Here is a 21125-nt window from a genome sequence, read left to right on the forward strand (position 1 = left end):
CACACCCGCTCCGTGTTCATCACCTTTTCTGGGCTGTTGCCTCTCTTCACTTTCTGTCCGTCAAGTTTTTGTTGAACTCACCACTGCAGATCAAGTATATCTGAACCTGTATAGAATAGACAAAGACAGTGGACAGTCGGGTGTTTCTTTTCTTCAGCAGAATAGTAAACATAAATAGGAAGTAATTTGAATGTTTGTTCTTATATATTAAAGCAGGAACAGCTTTATCTCTTTGCACTTTAGGTCTTTATAACTTTGTGCCACAAAGAGCAGTCTGATTGTGTTACTGAGCTGTTTTTCACAGTTCTTTTTATCCTCTCAAAATCCTCATGACTAGCTCCTCAAAGGGATGAAAACCACTTGGCATAATAGTCATATGAAAACTCATCACATCTCATCAGTGGCTTAATCTTCTGGAAAAAGCCTGCATTTTTTAAATCTTCTTTTTAAAAATTTTATTGTTCAAAAAATATTGAGTTCCTAAAAATGTCAGATAGCATGTTAGAGACTACAATAAACAAGATAGATATGATGTCTATACTTGTGCAGCCTAATAAGTTTAATGTTGGTTTTTGATTTATAAAGTTGATTTCTGAGTCAGTATCATCTAGTACTAAATTCACAGGATATTAAGTAGATTGTGTATTCTTACATATTTATTTTTTTGTAACCTGCAGGAGTGGAGTTAACTCAGGGCGCTGGCTCTTTTTCTGCCATGGGAACTCGCAGGGAGATGGAGTCCCATTGTCCAAGTCTGATTTGGAGTTCTGTTTCCAGAAGTTTCTGTGCCAGTGCCTGCCAGATTGCCTCTGGAGACAAGAGGAGGAGAGGACAAGCTCATATTAACTTACAATAGAATGTTACATAAATCCAATTATTGATTTATTAATTTCAATGGAGACTAACTCTTTCCAGTCAGTAAAATATTCATTTTTTATCATTTAATGAATCCTTCCAGTATCAGGGTACCTGAGAGACTGAATTAACAGTCAGAGCATTGCTAAGTGAAGACAGAATTAAAGTGAAGTGTGTAAGTGGTTGCAGAGGGACACGTGGTATAAATCCAGTCCCTGCAGCTAAGAGCACCTCTTGAGTGAGCCATCGCATCCGCAGACCCTGTGTCTTACCAGGGCTGGGCACTCTTTGCTCCACCTCCCCCAATTCCCATTTCCTGCATGAGGAAGATGACTCCTGTGAGTGACACCTTCTCTCGTCAGATACGCTGTGATCATCAAGGTGAAGTTAGGTCATAGTCTTAGCCATTCTCTCTTTAAATAAAGTCATTTTGCTTATTTCTTATTCAGTCCTTAATATGTTATCATTAAAAAATGCTATTTTTAAGAACAAAACATTATCCATGAATAATCCATGGATTTTTCTTTTGTTCAGCTTCCAATTTCTCCATCCATTTAATTCATTTCTACAATATTTTCCCATGAACTAAATTTTAGATAAATTCTTTGAACTGAATTTAGTTAGGAAGGTGTCCCCAAGCTTTCAGAGAAAGAAAATCTGGTTCTTAATCATGATCAAGACTGCAAAGTTCTTTTTTTTTTAATTATTTATTTGACAGATAGAGTTAGAGAGAGACAGAGAGAAAGGTCTTCCTTCCTTTGGTTCACCCCCCACATGGCCGCTATGGCCGGAGCTACGCCGATCCGAAGCTAGGAGCCACGTACTTCTTCTTCTGGGTCTCCCATGTGGATGCAGAGGTCCATGTACTTGGGCATCTTCTGCTGCTTTCCCAGGCACATTAGCAGAGAATTGGATCAGAAGTGGAGCAGCAGGACTTGAACCAGCACCCACATGGGAAGCTGGCATCACAGGCAGGGGCTTAATCTGCTACGTCACAATGCCAGACCCCCTGGGCTCTTTTTATGAGTCTTTGGATAAGTCTTTGGATAAGGTGAGCAGCTACCTGCTTTCTCTGTATTAAGTCTGGAACTTTGCCCATATGACTCAAATTTATATTTTCAAAGTAATGCCTAAACGTGGTATTTTCATATGTATTATCTGCATAACTGCATACAATGGAATCTCTTGTTCATGGACTTCTGATAGTGACTTCATGCCCTGGATCTTATCATCCATTTGCCGCCATCTATTGGCCGGTGCAATGTGAAGAGTTAAATACTTCACGCTTCCTTTGAGGAATCCCCTGCCTTGATATCACCCTTGTCATCACTGTTGATGTTGCTCATTTCAGGAAATTAATTTGCTTGTAGTGGCATTTTCACTTCTCATTTTCGGACTTTGGGGTGTGGTGTGTTTTTAAAAACTCTATCCAGTAGATTAATAATGGACAAGAGATGGCGTCATTTGAGCACATGAGGCCTTGAAGATTAAGGTTTCAGGGGATTCAGAAGCACAGATATTGGAGAGTGCATTTTATGTTTTGGAAAGGGAGCTGACACCATAATGAATTTTTAAGTTAGCAATTTGTTTAGTCTCCGGAGGCCCCAGCAGCTTGCTAAGGTCACAGAGGGGTAAAAAGCACCTGCAGAGAAGAGTTGCTCGGTCAGAACCAACGTTTGAAGTCGTGCTGTGTTAATACTGAAAAAGAAACTGGACGTGCACTTTTTATAACTTCTAGCTCTTGCAGCTGGATCTAATGAATGACGCTCCAAGAGGCTGAGTCAGCTTGCCATTTTCCAAGTCCCAGTTCCCATTATTTATGTCCCTTCCAATACACCCCATGACACATTTAAGTGAAAGACTCACTTTTGCCCAGGACCTGAATGGAGAAATGTGGCAAAGTCATTGAGCCTGTCTGTCTGTCTTTCTTTCTTTCTTTCTTTCTTTCTTTTTTTTTTTTTTAAGATTTACTTATTTTATTTGAAAGACAGAGTTACAGAGAGGCAGAGGCAGAAAGAGAGTCTTCCATCTGCTGGTTCACTCCTCAAATGGCGGCAAAGGCTGGATCTGGACTGATCTGAATCCAGGAATCTGGAGCTTCTTCTGGGTCTCCCACGTGGGAGCAGGAGACCAAGTTCTTGGGCCATCTTCTACTGCTCTCCCAGGCCATAAGCAAAGAGCTGGATCGGAAGTGAGCAGCTGGGACTCCAATGGCATCCATATGGGATGCTGGAGCCACAGGTGGAGGCTTAACCTACTACGCCATAGTCCTCCCCTCTATTTCTTTTTGACCCCACTATTTTTTATTTAGGAATAATCAGTTATTTAACTTAAAATCAAATACATTTTCAAGGATTCTCAGTTCATGGGTCTTTGGAAAACGTGTCCCTTTTGATTATGTTCCCAAATAGGATAATTTTAAGTCTCAATGTCAAGTGAAGATGTTTCATATAAAATTTGATCAAAACTAAAAGAGAAATTAAAAGTTCTATGAATTTTATGACATTAACCCACGTTATTTGAGTTTAAAAACAGAAATGAGGTATTTTGATAGTTTTCAAACTTAAAAAAGTTATAACCTAAATTCAAGTGTAGTTGAATGCTTTGAATGTGTCCCCCAAAAGTTCTTGTATTGGAAACTTAATCTCCAATTGCATATTTTGATGGCATTTGGAGGTAGAGCCTTTAGGAAGAAATTAGGATTAGATGAGGTTGTGGCAGGAAGTGTGGGGGGTGGGCATAGTGGCTTTATAAGAAGAGGAGGAGAGGGGCCAGCGTTGAGTCACTGTAGGTTAACCTCTGCCTGTGACGCCTTCATCCCATATGGGTGCTGGTTCAAGTCCCAGCTGCTCCTCTTCTGATCCAGCTCTCTGCCTCGGCCTGGGAAAGCTTTAGAAGATGGCCCAAGCTCTTTGGCCCCTGCATCCATGTGGGAAACCCAGAGGAAGCTCCTGGCTCCTGGCCAGCCCAGCTCCAGCCACTGCTGCCATTTGGGGAGTGAACCAACGAATGGAAGACCTTTCTCTGTGTCTCTCCCTCGCACTGTTTGTAACTCTACCTCTTAAATGAATAAATAAAATCTTTAACAAAAAAAATAATAAGAGGAGAGAACTGAGTGCACACATTCCTGCACTGTCACCATGTGCTACCCTCTGCATGTGCAAGAAGCCCTTCACCAGATGCCTGCATCTTGATAGTGGACTTCCGGCCTCCAGGTCTGTGAGAAGTAAGTTTATTTTTATTATAAACGACAAATGCCAGGTATTTTATTATAGCTATACTGATCGAATTGGGACAGTAGACCTATAGGGATAGTAAGCCATGGTTTTTAAGTAGTCAGAAATATAAAAATAGGGGCTGGCATTGTGGCATAGTAGGTAAAGCTGCTGCCTGTGATGCCAGCATTCCATATGGGTGCTGGTTCAAGTCCTGGCTGCTCCACTTCTGATCCAGCTTCTTGCTTGTGTGTCTGGGAAAGAGGTGGGAGTTGTCCCAAGTTCTTGGGCCCCTGCACCCATGTGGGAGACCCAGAACAAGCTCCTCACTCCTGGTGTTGGTCTGGCCTATCCCTGGCCATTGCAGCCATTTGGGGAGTAAACCAGTAGATGGAAGACTGATCTCTCTCTCTCTCTCTCTCTGTCTCTCTCTAACTCTTTCAAATAAATAAATAACTTTAAAAACCAGAAGAACAGAAATAGGGATCATTTAATAGAACCTCTCAGGGTAGGAGCTATGGGCCCATACTCTTGGATAGGCTGGCCAAGTCCTGATACCTTGTATAATGTTGTATGTGTGAGTCCCATATGGCCTCCCCCAGGCCTTGAGTGTTAATACAGATCTATTATCATTAGTGCCCAAGCTATGAAAGCTCTTTATTTCCTCTCTTGAATCACTCTCCTTATTTTAGGCATTCCCAAGGTGGTATTTGCTTACGTTGAGAAACACAGCCACTCACATTTCTCTGCTCCTGCCTCCTCGTTAAGCTCCTTCTGCGGCCCTGGGAATGTGTCTGGACAGAATCAGTCCTCACAGTGATCTTTCGTCCTGTTGCTGGACAAGTGGGCTTCTTCTCTGTGCCCTTCAGTTTCTGGTTCAACCTTCTTTCCATCATTATTCAAAACCAGAGCCTAGAATTGCGAGGGTGTGGAAGCCATCTCGTGTTCATCTCTTTCTTCCTCTTCTGGGATCCCTGCTCACCCCAGCAAAGAAATGCATTTCTTGTCTTAGTCCAAAATGAGTCCCTGTTGATGGTCAGCGCACAAGGACTGACTTCTACAGGATCCCAGGTCACCAGTTCTTCCTTCAAGCTGGTTTGGATGTAAACTAGGATATCCTGCTGCAAAGGCAGTTTACCTGAAACAGGAAATATAAGGGACTGCAGAAGTGCCCAGAACAGCAGGAAGTGAGTTTCAGACAGGCGTAAAGGACAAGCGGGATTCATCAGAGGACAGTAAGACCCTTTGATTAGGTTTGAGATTGCCTGCTGACCATGACAAATAAGAACTTCGTTTATATACCCCTGTTCCTCTGTACTACAGCTCAACACAGCGAAAAAGACAGACTACAGAAACTTAAAAATAGAACATTCAATATTTCTACCTTTGAGAGAAATGACCCTGGAAAAAAGCTATTTTACGTGTAATCTCTTGTGTGCATTCGTATGTTCTACCTCTAATAATAATAACTCATTGGTATATAGAGACAGACCTCATTTTAAAACACATCTATTGTATGATATGTCATTTTATCAACTGGTCATCTAGTCATGGACATGTGGCTTAAGAAATATTATATTTAGAAACAGCAATATAGCACATAATTATCTTTCATAAATAACAACTCAATGTCACATTGCAATTTTCAGCAGAAGCGAGTCTGAATACATTCTGTGCCAATGACTAATGTCCACAGTGGGGAAGAATCCTTAAGAAGGACCTTGTTTATGCATATTCCATATAATTAAATCATTTATGTGTTTTAATTCTGGATTCATTTAAGAATTAAGGCTCAGGTGTAGATGAGAGTGTAAAAGCTCATTTCCAAAAGTATGCTTGCAATTTTACAGCTCACAGCAAGAACCAGACCAATTCAATATGTTTTAATATCCAGCACCATTAATCACTGTCCTGCTTAAGCTGGTTCCTCTTTGTTGAAACAGATCTGTGATGACTTGCTCTTCTAATTCTTCTTCCTGCTGTTGCACTTGCATTGCCAGCTCCATCTATGGACAGAGGAAGGAGGCCTGCCACGCAGGCTTCTACGTAGGGCACCACACGTTGGGGCCAGCAGGAGGGGACCGTTACCAGAGGCCCCATAGTGGCACCACACATTGAGGCCAGCAGGAGGGGACTGTTGTCATTGGCCCCATACTGTTTGGCTTGAATTTGGCCCTGTCCTTCCCAGTCTCATAGGCCCCACATCTGCTAGAAGGCCTGGCCCCAGGACTTCCATGTTGTCTTCCATTTTGTCTCCAAAGCATCTGACCCAGTTTCTTAATCTCCTAAACTCTCCTCCAGGTTCTTTTGGAACTTACGTCTGTCACAGCAAACTCCCCTACTTCCTCAGCTGTTGTCATCCACCGCTCTGAGCACCCTCTCCACCTGCTGAATGGAGCTGAAGTCTGAGTAGTTCCTACAGACACCACCTCTGCTGCAGGCAGTTTATTGTTGATGTTATATTATTATTCCTCACAGTACAGTTGCTACAGCTGCTGTGGTTTGGGTGTGGTTCTCCAGAAGCTCTCTTTACTATGTAGGGTACCCTTGGACCAGGCACGGTGGCAGTGTGGTAAGCTGCAGCACTGGCATCCCATATCAGCACCAGTTTGAGTCCTGGCTGCTCCACTTCCTATCTAATTCTCTGCTAATGTGCCTGGGAGGGTAGTGGAGGATGGCCCAAGTCCTTGAGCCCCTGCACCCATGTGGGAGACCCACACAGAAGAAACTCTTGGCTCCTGGCTCCTGGCTTCAGCCTGGCCCAGCCCTGGCCATTGCAGCCATCTGGGAGTGAACCAGCAGATGGAAGATCTCTCTCTCTCGATCTCTCGATCTCTCCTTCTCTCTCTCTCCCCCACCTCTTTTCATCCCTCGCCCCCTTCTCTCTCTGTGACCCTGCCTTTCAAATAAATAAAATCCTGAAAAGGGCCGGCGCCGCGGCTCAATAGGCTAATCCTCCACCTTGCGGTGCCCGCACACCGGGTTCTAGTCCCGGTCAGGGCACCGGATTCTGTCCCAGTTGCCCCTCTTCCAGGCCAGCTCTCTGCTGTGGCCAGGGAGTGCAGTGGAGGATGGCCCAAGCGCTTGGGCCCTGCACCCGCATGGGAGACCAGGAGAAGCACCTGGCTCCTGGCTTCGGATCAGCGCGGTGCGCCGGCCGCAGCGGCCATTGGAGGGTGAACCAACGGCAAAGGAAGACCTTTCTCTCTGTCTCTCTCTCTCACTGTCCACTCTGCCTGTCAAAAAAAAAAAATCCTAAAAAGAGTGTGGAGTACCCTGAGGGCCTTTTATCTTCAGAGCAAGGATGATTTGCAATTCCAAGTTGAGAGAACAGCCCTCAGCTATCGGACGACCACTCCGGAACTGTACTCTGATTTGCTCCTCAAACAGCTTTTTAGGAAAGGCTTCCATTCCGTGAGTGACAGCATAATCCTGCTCAAGTCACGCATCTAAGTTGTCACTGTCGGCACTGGTTGGCTATCACCACACTAATAGTGAGCTGCAAACTACCCTAAAACCTCTCGCTTTACATGGGTCTGCCAGGATAGCTCTGCTGCTTGAAGTTGGTTTTCCTGGAGGCCTGCAGGTTGGGCTCATGGGCATGAAGCCGGCAGCTTTGCCTCATGTGGCAAGTGGTCTTAAGTCTGTTCTCATTCTCCTCTCAGGATCAGGTGCCACTTGGCCCTGGCAAAGCCCAGGAGGGGCTTCCTAGGCATTTGAGCACCACTTCTGGGATACATCTGCTAATGTGTTATGACCAAAGAAAATTTCCTGGCAAACCTGAAGTCCTGAGTGGAGAAGAATACTCCCTGTTTCACAAGAGGTACTGTAAAGTTACATGTCAAAGGACATGTACACGCATGTGTGTGTGTGCACGTGTGTGACAGACTGGGACCCATGATTCAGTTTGTCACACCCTCCTCTGACCTCACGCTGGTTCTGGCCGAGTGGGGCCGCCCCTCTTCCTGAGCACAGCAAGTCCCCCACTAAGGCTGTTTGTACCGTGGTGCACTGTGTTCTCAGTTTATTGGTAGCTTCAGCATGAAAGTTTGCTTTCCAGAGGACTCAGTGACATGACAGCTGTTCCTTCTCTTTCTCCATGTTTTGAGCCCTTTATTTTTATTTTTGATGATCTATACCCTTAGAGCATTCATTGACTTGAGGATAGATCTCAAAGCCTTTCATATTTACCATCAAATCAATAAAACACTTTTATTTTCCTTTAATACTGTGAAACCTGCCAAAAGATGAAAAACAAATTAATTTGCTCTGCATTTGCTCAATGGGCATAATGGGCAGTAGGCAGAACATGAGGAGGGAGAAACGCTTTTAATGGAACTTCAGAGTTTGGAAGTTGAGTTGACTTGGATTTCGTGGGCATCTCAGTTTAATAGATGTGATGTTCTAAGGCATTTAAAAGCTCGTTTTGTTTTCCTTTGTGCTACAGTGTCTACAGTGGTCAGTGGGTGCGAATTCGCCTAGTGCGCAGCAGGTGTGTTTTGGAGTGTTTGTGACTCTGGAGAGCAAGGGATGCAGAGGTGGAAGGGCCAGATACAAGGCACAGCTCTGGAAGGGGGGGTGGGCCCTGGAGGCACCTCAGCCTCAGGTTCATGGATGAAAAGGACTGGTGTGGGAATTCGAAAACTTTTTCACATACAAGAAGAAGGAAAGCCAAGCTGCTTCCTACTCTGGTGGGTTGGGAGAGAGTGCAGGAGCCACTGTTCTGGTTGAGTAGAGGGGGAGGCCCAGGGCATGTGGTCCTGTGCACAGCTCAGAGGCACCTCACCATCACTGATGGACATAACTGGCCAGCATAGTAGAGGGCTTCCTGCAGCTCCGCCATGCTGATCAGTGCTTTCCCAGCTGAAGTCATTAATCCTTACACTGACCCTGGGCAGCAAGTACTGTTGTTGCATCTCCATTGAAGATGAGGTCTAAAGGCTTGCCTAAGGACCATCACCTGGCATGTGAAGGGTCCAGCCAGATGCACTGGGACCCCTACAGTACTGTGTACACCCCCTGGGCAGGGTAGTACAGCATCTGGAACTCCAGAATGGTGGTGAAAACCCAGAGGGAACCAAGGGATGTACTTTTTAAAAAAAATTTATTTATTTATTTGAGAGAACTACAGACAGAGTGGGGGAGACAGAGAGGTCCTCCATTCTCTGGTTCACTCCCCAAAAGGCCGTGACAGCCAGAGCTGGGCCAATCCGAGGCCAGGAGCCAGGAGCTTCTTCTGGGTCTCCCAGTGGTCACAGGGGCCCAAGCACTTGGGCCATCCTCCACTGCTACCCCAGGCATTCAGGAGAGAGCTGGACTGGAAGCAGAACAGCCAGGACTCAAGCTGATGCCCATGTGAGATGCCAGCACCACAGGTGGAGGCTTTACCCGTCACTCCAAGTGCCAGCTCCAAGGGACGTATTTATAAATTGTCTGCACTTTGCCCACTCTAGAGGGAAAGAAACTGTGATGATGGTGACCAGGTGAGGCATTCACCTGCAGTTGTGTTACCTGCAGGAACAGCCTGGGAGCCACTCAGCCCCTGTTAGAAACCAGGAGCTCGACACCCCTGAGAGTCTGGTGGAGTTTTATCAGCCAGGAAGCTCATACACACCTTCACCTGTTCCACCATGTTTTAGTAGCTTTTATCCAACAAGGAGAAGGTATTGTGGGGAGCAGCTCGTACTAGACTAAGTTACTGGAATTAAGACTTATTCTATGCATCTGCTCTCCTACAATATGGCGCTGGGAGAGGAGAAAACAGCTTCTACCCAGCTGCCTCCAGTTCAACCAATAAACTGTAGGACTTGCTCCTGATTGGAGAGCAGCGTACTCGGCGTGTGGGCAGCCGAGTTAGGATTGGCGGAGGAGGACTATAAAGGAGGAGAGAGACGGCATGCACCAGGAACATCTATGGGGAACATCTAAAGGGAACCCGTGCAGCCCCCGAGAAAGCCGGCCGGCGGTGTGCCGCTCCCCTGCGGAAGTGGGGAATGCGGCCAGGGGGAACTGCCCTTCCACAGAGGTGGAAGGGATAGTAGCCAACCCGGGAAGAACCAGCAGCAAACCCGGGGAGGGCCGAGCAGCAGAAAGAACAGCGCAGGGTTCAGTGTTGCTCCTCCACGAAGAGGGGGAGCGACAGGTATCTGTTCTTATTTTGTGTTTCTCTCACTATCCGGGGGTGCTGTGTAAATCCATGTGCTCATATCAGATGTCTGGGAGTCTCTATACCTGGTGGGCCTAGACATTTGTCACTGCAGCTCAGTCACCTGTAGCCCCTCCAACTTCTGTCCTCCCCGCCTCTTCCCTCCTAGAGATGTAACAGTACAAGGAATGGAAGCTCTCTAAAGGCAGGAACTACCATGGATGAAACTGCTGGGCATGAGAGTAATTTGGAAGCAGCTATGGTTTTCCTTCCATGACTTCCTAGCTTTGTCCCGCCCTTTGCTGCGAGACTGATTGCCTGACGTGGAAGGTCAGACATAGCAGAAGCAGCTTAGTTCTATGTGAATATTCTGCAGAGCCAACTGTTGCTGCCCCCCATCCCCTTCCCTGTGACTATGAAGTGATGCAGACGAGCCTGTTTGGTAAACCACAGTGATAAGTATAATCTTAGAGCTTGTGGAAGGCTTCCATTGCTTGTAAACCTTCAGTTCTTCTCCCTGGGAAAGAGCTGTTCGTCTCTCCCCTGGTGATGGCAGGCGTGGCCATGTGACTTGCATTGGCCACTGACATGAGCAGAAGCTTTAAGAGCCAGCATGAGGTCCACCATGTTCTGTGTTCCCGGCTCTGTGTTTGCCCAGGCGGAGCCTCTGTCAGGCTGGATACCCCAGGGTCTTTGGTGGGCAGGCAGAGTCATCACTGACCCGGAATGGCCTGCACAGGAGACAGGAAATAATCAATGTTCTGACCTGCAAAGACTTGTCAGGTTGTTTGATAGCCTATTCTGTACTGACTGGCAAGCAGCTGAAGCCTAGAAATCTTAGGATGCTTTTAGGAAATATACTCTGTTGTAAAACGTCAGTGTTGCTGTCAGTAGCCTAGAGTGAAATGCTTTAAAAGAAGCAAGGAGAAATCCTTGGTTTTTGTTCATACTGAAGAAAAAGCTGCCTATTTAATCTGTTGTTGTGTTCTTATTTTTATCCAGATCTTATGCCTGTACCTGGAGCTTGTGTTTGATTGGCATAGCCACATCTCAGTCTTTGGAAGATGCAATAGAGTGTATTTTTATGTTTTCTTTCTCTTCTCTTTTTTTTTAAACTTATAGTTCATAAATTTTGTTTTACATTGGAGTTAGGGGAGATGAAAAAACTGGCTGTTGCTTTAGGATACCATTTTATACATTTGTACGCCACTGTCCTGTGTAGGGTTACTCAGCTTGTTGAAAAGTATGCTCTTCGGCAGCGCCGCGGCTCACTAGGCTAATCCTCTGCCTTGCGGCGCCAGCACACCGGGTTCTAGTCCCGATCGGGGCACCGGATTCTGTCCCGGTTGCTCCTCTTCCAGGCCAGCTCTCTGCTGTGGCCAGGGAATGCAGTGGAGGATGGCCCAAGTGTTTGGACCCTGCACCCCATGGGAGACCAGGAGAAGCACCTGGCTCCTGCCATCGGATCAGCGCAGTGTGCCAGCCGCAGCGCGCCGGCCACGGCGGCCATTGGAGGGTGAACTAACGGCAAAGGAAGACCTTTCTCTCTGTCTCTCTCTCTCTCACTGTCCACTCTGCCTGTCAAAAAAAAAAAAAAAAAAAAAAAAAAAAGTATGCTCTTCAAAATTGAATAGTTTGTTTGAAGAACAGTTAATATCAGCAGTTTATATCATAATTATACAATTTAACCTTTTAAAAAATAAAACTTAAATAGATGAAAAGTCATTGTTTAAGAAAGATCTGTTTTTTAAAAACTAAGTCTACCTGAAACTAGTTCTTTAGTTTTAAAATTTTTGTTTGTTTGAGAAGCAGAGAGAAAGAGTGCAAGCACCCCCATCTACTAGAGGACTAGAGCTGGGATTTTAATTCAGATCTCCCATGTGGGTGGCAGGAACCCAACTACTCGATCTATCACTACTTCCTCTCAGGGTCTGCATTAACAGGGAGCTGGAGCCAGGAACCAAACCCAGGTCTTCTGAATGTGGGATGCACGTATCCTAACCAGTGTCTTAACCACTGGGCTGAGTACCTACCTCCTTAGTTTATTTTTAAGTGAAAATAACAACACTTAAAAACATATTACTGGGGCTGGCACTGTGGCATAGAAGGTTAAGTCTCCGTCTGCAGCGCTGGCATCCCATATGGGCAACGGTTTGAGTCCCAGCTGCTCCACTTGTGATCCAGCTCTTTGCTAATGAGCCTGAGAAAGCAGCAAAAAAATGACCCAAGTCCTTGGGCCCCTGCACCCGTGTGGGAGACCCAGATGAAGCTCCTGGCTCCTGGCTTTGGCCTGGCACAGCCCTGGCCGTTGCAGCCATTTGAGGAATGAACCAGCAGATGGAAGATTCTTTCTCTCTCTGTCTCTTTCTTTCATTCTGTGTCTCTGCCTTTCAAATAAATAAATAAACCTTTAAAAATATTTATTACTGCCATTGAAATGTATTTCATGAAATAATGAGCCATTTTTCTAGTAAAGCTGTATTGCAAGGTAAGTATCAAGGATTTTAAAGTCATGTTGGGGCAGACATTTGACCTAGTGGTTAAGACAACTGCATCCCATATCAGAGATCCTGGGTTCAATTCCTAGCTTTCACTTTGATTCCAGCTTCCCAACAGTTCAAACCTGGGAGGCAACAGGACCCTCCCAGTAGGGAGTTGGACCCTGCTGCCCATATGGGAGAACTGGATTGAGTGCTTCTTTGTTTTAAAGATTTACCTGTTTATTTAAAAGGCAGAATGACAGAAACAGGGAAAAAGAGGGAGAGAGAGGGAGAGGGAAAGAGGAAGGGAGGGAGAGAGAGAGAGAGAGAGAAATCTTCTATCTTCTGATTGACTCCTCAAATGCCCACAACAGCCAGGGCTGGGTTAGGACCAAGCCAGGAGCCAGGAACTCTATCAAGGGCTCCTACGTGGGTGGCAGGAACCCACCATCTGCTGCCTCCCAGGCACATTAGCAGGAAACTGGATTGGAAGCAGGAGTAGCTGGAACTTGAACCCGGTGCTTCATCATGAGATGCAGGTGTCTCCAGGGGCTCTTAACGCAGCTGCACTACAACAGCCACCTTTCGACTGAATCTTGGCTCCTGGCTCTGGCCCTGGGTCCGACTCCGGCCACTGCAGGCATTTGAGGCAGCATTGGATAGGAGATCTTTGTCTGCCTGCCTTGGCCAGGAGAAAATAGGGTGAATGACTTTACAAGGTTACTTCACATGTAGTATGAGTGTGTGTGTGGTGGGGGACAGCATTTTCTCTCTCTGTATGTGCAAAGAGTGAGATGTTAATTAAATTTTATTTTGTTGTCTAGGATTTTTGCTGTATTCTTGCACAGAGAGTCCAAGAACAATATCAAGAAACTTGCGGATTTCTCAGGTACACATTTTCTATAGATAATTTCTATCTATAGATAATTATTACAGTTGTGAAGGAAAGTAATTGACAGATCATTTGATATATCTGATTTGAAATTCAGGCTAATCTTTTACAATGTTCACTGTGGTGGAAAGTGCAGGATGTGGTGGAGAGTGAGTGGGCCTTGGACACACACAGCTACACCCGAATCCTGTGGTTACACTTTTAGTTATGTGTGTTTTGTCAGGTACATTTCCTCTTCCAGGCTTAGTGTTTCCATGTATAAAACGGACCTAACAGTACCTTCCTTCTTGGGCTGCTTAAACTAAATAAGGTACAACAAAACATTTTTCTTTTTTTAAATACCTAGAACAGTGCGTGCCACTTTATACATATTCTATAAACAATTGTTGCCTGAATACGTAGCATAGGTAAAAATACTAACACTGATATGTGAGCTCTGTGTTTGCTCCGTTTCTGGACCTGTTGCTCTGTTCTACTGCCCTGTCTGTTCTGGAAGCGTCACCAAATCAGTCAGGGCATTCACCTGTCAGGAGTTAGCAGCAGGTGCGCGTGGGGACATGCGAGTCCTCTCAGAGACTGTTGACTTTAAGATTTCATGACGCAGATGCAGTTGGTGAGGTTCATAGTATTCGTGAATTTACCACAATGACACCAGACCAGCCATGTCTTCCATGAATGAACCAGAACGTGAGACGAGAAGTGGAAACTTTTTAAAAATCAAAAATAATCATTGGCAGTGGCTGCGGTCATTGAGGTCAAGCGCAGCTGAATCTGTGCTACTTCACTTGCTTTTGGCTCTGTGTAGCGGCGCTCCGTCAGCTTGTTCTTGCTCCTGCCCTCCTGCTCCACTCCGGCTTTGGTGTGAGAACAGCCTCAGAGAAAGGGAGGAATAAGAAATGCAGCACACTTTTTCTGGTTGGAAGTGTGTGAGCTAAAGGGAGAGGCACGTGACAAAAATGTGTTACCCAGCTAGCGAGCAGGCAGCCCGTAGAATCTCAGTGTGCAGCACCGATGACGGAGGAGAGCCTGTGTTCAGGAAGACACAGAAGCCGCCGTGGGGAGGGTCAGGGCGAATGGCGTTGCAGAACGGGCTTCGGGTCTCCACCTTGAGGAAAGGGCTGTTGATGGCACAGTGGCACCCTCGACCCAGGCAGGGTAATATAGCACCTTAGAAGCAGGAAACGCCTGTGTGTCTTTACACAGGGCTGGCCATCCCAAGGAATTTCATATCAATTCTAAGTGACAGATAAGTGAAGAATTAGCCATTAGGGTTCCGGGTAGGTGTGACTTCTTTATTACTGTTCGAAGGGAATCAGTCATGCTATGATAGCTGGGGAATATGCCGCCAAAGGCAACATTTTCCCTTCTAGGAAATACTCTGTGGAAAATTTTGCTTGTGCTATTTTGGATTCAATGTCCTAAGGCCCACATATTTCTGCAAAGAACAGCTTTAAGTCCTGGGCCAGCAGAAAGTTTGCCAAAGGTACAGTAGAGGCAGTGTGGCATGCTAGCATTTAGTCCTGGTGTTGCTTCTTATTCGCAACTCTGGATGAATTTTGAACCTAAATTTTAGAGCATGTTTGGATATAAAATGCATTAACCGGACGTTTAGCTTCTGTCAGCCTGATGCTGTAACAGCTGTCCTACGTGCATATGCTGGACACACCTTGTTCTGGACCATCCAATAATATGCCTGAGTCACCTTAGCCTCCTGCCTCCTTCCTTCTCTCCCTGCACCCTTAGGAGTCTCCTTCCAGAGGCCTGACCTTCAAATACAGACCAGCCAGTTGATGCAGAGTCCACACGTCCAATCATGTTCTTTTGGGCTTGCACACTCCGAGCTCCGTTACACCTGGCTCGGGACCCTGGGCTCAGGTACTGGACACTGAGGAGCAGCCTTGTGCTCCAGAGCCTGTGAAGTGATTGCGACCAGCCAGTCCTCCCGCTGGTGATCCTGCCTCAACTGCTGCTTCCCACGGAAGCCACAGTCCTCCCTTCCCGCATCCCGCCAGGACCGACACTGATGCTTCCCCGTTTGGCCACATCTTCTTGGGAACTGGGAATAACAAACCCTCTCCTTCATGGCAGTCATCTGCTCTCTTGGCCTCCCTGTTCCTTAAGTTACCTTCTAGTATGCTGCGCTTCTAAACAAGAAGCTGACTCCTCTGAGCGTTTTACAGTCTGGGGACCACGGGCTTTGAGGCAGTCTTCGTAGGTCACCTGCCTGCCTACCGTGGCTCTGCTCAGTGCCTGCTTCCGTCCTTTGCTTTCTGAGGACCAGCATCCTCGGCTGTCTTGGGCTGGCAAGGCTTCGCATCTGAAACCCATCTCTTACCACCTCAGGTGTTCTCTGTCCCTATTCTGGGTTCCTGTGAGGAAAACAAAATGATCTGCCCAGTTCAGCTTTGAATCCAGTGGCCTTGAACAACTGTGGCTGCAGGGCCTAGAGAAGGATGTGGGAGGAACTAGATCATTGACCGATGTCCACTACCTGGGGCATTTCTCAGTATTGTTCCAAAACATCAAAGGGGCCCTATTTTAGAAACCATAAATAGTAGCCAGTGCTGGTGTGTAGTGAGTTAAACCACTGACTACAGTCCCAGCATCCCATATGGACGCTATCCATGTCCCGGCTGCTCCACTTCTAATCCAGTTCCCTGCTAATGTACCTGGGAAAGTAGCACAGTATGGCCCGAGTGCTTGGGCCCCTGCACCCGCCTGGGAGACCTGCATGATGCTCCTGGCTCCTGGCTCCTGGCTTCAGCCTGGCCCAGCCCTGGCTGTGGCAGCCATCTGGGAGTGAATCAGTGCATGGAAGATCGATCTCTCTCTCTCTAACACTGCCTTTCAAATAAACTTAAAAAAAATCATATCTTTCTCTCTCCTACTTCCTCAAAAGGTAATAAAAAATCATAAATAACTGAAAACATTATAAAGTTTTTAGCTCTCAAATCCAGTTTTGTTTGGTCAGGTAACTCATTCTCAAACTCAAAGAACACATATAAAGAAAACCAACAAGTATAGAGTCCTGTTAAGCCCAACCTCACAGTAAGAGTTGTAAATTGAAAATGTCTCAAAGTCCAAAGCAAATTTGAAAAAACCACACCTGTTGCTTACATTGTAAGTAGTGTCTTGGGGTTCCACAGAAAGCTAAATCCCGGAAATTATTTCACAATAGAGGAAGAGCTGTTCCAGGGACAGCTGGAAATATTATGAAATATTGTGAAAGGCCCAACAGTTATATGTAAATAAATCTCAACTCTGCTTATTGGAGATTTAAAAACTATGGGTTGGGGCCGATGCTGTGGCACAGCAGGTTAAAGCCCTGGCCTGCAGCACTGGCATCTCATATGGGTACTGGTTCGAGTCCTGGCTGCTCTGCTTCTGATCCAGATCCCTGCTAATGTGCCTGGGAAAGCATCAGAGGATGGCCCAAGTCTAGAAGCTTCTGGCTTCTGATCAATTCATTGTGACCATTTGGGGAGAGAATCAGCAGATGCACGATTCTCTCTCTCTCTCTCTATCTCTGTATCTGTCTTTCAAATAAAATAAAATAAAAATATTAAAAAAACAACTATGGGTCAAGAGAAAGGGATTCAATGTAATTTAGCTAAGATTTATTCTTAAAAAGCTCCAACATTAGAACTTAGGTTCATTTGTCTACTCACCTCATGAAAGAGATCGTGTTGCTTCCAAGTTTGGGCAGTTATGAATAAAGCTGCTCTAAACATCTGTGTGCAAGTTTTTCTCTAGGTGTGAATTTTCAGTTCATTGGGGAGGAAGGCCGTTGCTGGGCGGTAAAATAAGAGTATGTTTGGTTTTATAAGAAACCAGCTTACTGACTCATCTGCTCCGTGTGGCATTGATGCAAGTCACTTCTGGTCTCCAGTTGGTCGCCATACTGGTCTGGTCTACAACGGCTTCAACTCGTATGCTTGGCACTTTGCTGAAAATAGCTGTCAGGCTGGGCTTTGCTGGAAATGCAGACAGGAGAGCCCACATGTGGCCTTTCGTACTGTTCCTTATAAAAATGACTTCCAAGGCCAGTGTTGTGGTGCAGTGGGTTAAGCTGTTGCCTGCGACACTGGCATCCCATATGAGCACTTCCAGTCCAGCTTCCTGCTGATGTGCCTGGGAAAACAGCAGCAGAAGGCCTAAGTACGTGGGCCCCTGCCACCCAGGTAGGATACCTGGATGCAGTTCCAGACTGCTGGCATCTGCCTGGCTCAGCCCCAGCCGCTGTGGCCATCTGGGGTGTGAACCTGTGGATGGAAGATCTCTCTCTTTTTGTCTTTGCCGCTCTGTAACTCTGCATTTCAAATAAATAGATAAATATTTACTTTTTAAAAATAGTGGCGTCCCATTTTACATTCCTCCTAGCAGTGAGTGAGCGTTCCTGCTGCGGCACATCCTCTTCAGTGTTTTAGGTTTTGGCCTTCTTACAGGTGTGTGGCTCCTGTTTGAACTTGCAATGCCCTGATGACAAAGGGTGACGCACATCTCTCTGATGTTTACCTACCATCTGTCTGTCTTCCCTGGCAAAGTGTCTATTAAGGTGTCTGCTCACTTTCAAATTGCGTTGTCCTTTTCTTTTTGTTGAGTTTTCAGAGTTCTTTGTATGTTTAGGATAGCATTACTTTATTGATGTATCTTTTGCAAATATTTTCCCAGTTCCATGATTTGTCTTCTCATTCTCTGTCACTATTTTCCTCAGAGCAGAAGTTTTCATTAAAATGAAGTGCAGCTCTGCATGAACTGCTGTAACCAAAAAGACCGATATCATGTTTTCCCCGATCTGATGTAACTAATGAAGTACCTGAAATGTGATGTACTGAAATGAAGTCGACATTTTGAGAACAGATGATTGCTTACAGCCCTTGTCTCTTCCATTGAGGAACAATGTTTTGTTTTGTTTTCTTTCTCTTCATACTATCTGCTGAACTCCTTTACTTAGAGTAGGGTTAACTATATGATCATTAAATATACTGAAAATAGGTCATTGCAAAAATTAAGAATGGGGGCCGGTGCTGCGGCTCACTAGGCTAATTTTCCGCCTTGCGGTGCCGGCACACCAGGTTCTAGTCCTGGTCAGGGCATCGGATTCTGTCTCAGTTGCCCTTGCCCCTCTTCCAGGCCAGCTCTCTGCTGTGGCCTGGGAGTGCAGTGGAGGATGGCCCAAGTGCTTGGGCCCTGCACCCCATGGGAGACCAGGAAAAGCACCTGGCTCCTGGCTCCTGCCATCGGATCAGCGCGGTGCGCTGGCCACAGTGCGCCAGCCGCAGCGGCCATTGGAGGGTGAACCAACGGCAAAGGACGACCTTTCTCTCTGTCTCTCTCACTGTCCACTCTGCCTGTCAAAAAAAAAAAAAAAATTAAGAATGGGATGGGAATCTGAGACAGAGGGAGCAGAAGAGTCTGGAATGTGGGCAGAGGGAGGGTGGGGGAAAGTCCCACTGTGTTCCTAAATCTGTATATATATGAAATATATAAAATTTGTATAACTTAAATAAAATTTTAAAAATATTTAAAGAGAAAAAATAAGTTATGGAATATATGCACTACAGAATGCTACTCAGAAGCAAAACAAAAAAAAAAAAATGAAATCCTGTCTTTTACAACAAAATGGATGCAACTGGAAACCATTATACTTAGTGAAATTAGCCAGTCCCAAAAAGACAAATACCATATGTTTTCCCTGATATGTGATAACTGATAGAGTTTCTAAAATGTAATATATAGAAATGAAATTGGCATTTTGAGATTTGGTGATTGTTTACAGCCCTTGTCGCTACCATTGAAGAACATTGTTTTTTATTCCCTCATACCATTTGTTGAACTCTTTACTTACTGTAGGGTTAATCTTTTGAGAATAAAGGAAACTGAAAATAGAACTTTGTAAAAATTAAGAGTGGGAATAGGAGAGAGAGGAGGAGTAAGTGTGGGAGTGTGGATGGGAGTGAGGGTAGGGTAGGAAGAATCACTGTGTTCCTGAATTTGTATATATGAAATGCATGAAGTTTATATATCTTAAATAACATTTAAAAATTGCTGGTTTATTTTTTTTTTAAATGAAGTACAGCTTATCAGTTACACCTTCAGTGGACAGTGCCTTTTGTGTTATGTCAAAAAAGTCATCTCCTTACCCAAGGCCATCTAGATTTTCTCCTGTGTTATTTTCTAGGGGTTTTAAGTTTGGAATTTTACATTTAGGTCTGTTATCCATTTTGAATTAATTTTATGAAGGATTTAAAGTCTGTCCGAATTCATTTTCTTTTTACATATAGATGTCTAGTTGTTCCAGTACCATTTGTTGAAAGGATTATCCTTGCTCCATTGTATTGTCTTTGCTGCACAATGCAGTATTTTTCAATCATAACAAGGAAGATATACTGTAATTCATAGCAACATGGATGGAACTGGAAGGCATTATGTTAAGTGAAATAAGCCAGGTACAGAAAGACAAATACCTCTTGTTCTCACTCATTTGAGGAAGCTAAAATAGTTGATCACATAGACATAGTGAGTAGACTATAGGTCACTAAAGTGTAAGAATGATAAAGGGAGGATAGAGAAAGGTTGGATAAAGAGTACCAAAATACAGTTAGGTGAGAGGAATTAATTCTTATATTCTGTCATGCTGTAGGATAATTACATACTACAGCAATTTATTGTATACTTCAAAATAAACATAGAAAACAATTTGAAGGTTCCCCACACATCAAATTGAAAATAGTTTAGGGTATGGAAATGCTAATTACCACAATTGGTCATTACATATTGTGTGGAAGTATAAAATTATAATATAGTGTTCCATAAATGAATACAATGTTATATGTCAGTTAAAATTTTTAAAATTTAAATTGTTGACAGGAAGAAAAGATCAATTGAATATATTTATATGGGTCTATTTCTGTGGTTTTCTTTCTGTTCCGTTGATCAGCTTACCTGTTCTTTTGCCAGTACCACACTATCTTGATTACTGTCACTGATTATAATCAGTCTGAAAGTGGGGTAGTCAGTCTTTTGCCATTGTTGTTCTCCTTCAGTATTAAGTTGACAGTTCTAAGTCCTCTCTCTATATAAGCTTTTGAATCAGTTTATTGATGTCTACAAAATAACTTCCTGGGATTTTGATTAGGATTGCATAGCATTACAGGTCAATTTCAGAGAACTGACAACTTGATAATACTGAGTCTTTCTATCCATGAACATGGAATATCACTTCATCTATTTAGTACTTCATTGATATCTTTCATCAGAGTTTTGAAGTGTTTCTTCATATAAGTTTTGTACATATTTGGTTGTATTAAAACTTCAGGATTTCTTTTTTTTAATGATTTATTTATTTATTTATTTGAAAGTCAGAGTTACACAGAGAGAGGAGAGGCAGAAAGAGAGAGAGGTGTCTTCCACCCGATGGTTCACTCCCCAGATAGCCGCAACAACCGGAGCTTCACTGATCCAAAGCCAGGAGCCAGGAGCTTCTTCCAGGTCTCCCACATGGGTGCAGGTGCCCAAGGACTGGGGCTATCTTCTGC

General features: G+C 44.8%; 1 protein-coding gene across 1 annotated transcript in view; it reads left to right on the forward strand.

Annotated features, from left to right (window-relative positions):
* Positions 1 to 21125, forward strand: part of LOC103350800 (cyclic nucleotide-binding domain-containing protein 2) — a 115068-nt gene that overhangs the window by 55584 nt on the left and 38359 nt on the right. The window contains exons 8-9 of the mRNA XM_051820266.3: positions 8518 to 8562; positions 13520 to 13584. Of these exons, the coding sequence (XP_051676226.2) occupies positions 8518 to 8562; positions 13520 to 13584 (110 nt within the window). The remainder of the gene's footprint in view (positions 1 to 8517; positions 8563 to 13519; positions 13585 to 21125) is intronic.

Source organism: Oryctolagus cuniculus, chromosome 8 (assembly GCF_051225735.1).
Source record: "Oryctolagus cuniculus isolate XC-2025 breed Fujian yellow rabbit chromosome 8, ASM5122573v1, whole genome shotgun sequence".
NCBI lineage: Eukaryota > Metazoa > Chordata > Mammalia > Lagomorpha > Leporidae > Oryctolagus > Oryctolagus cuniculus.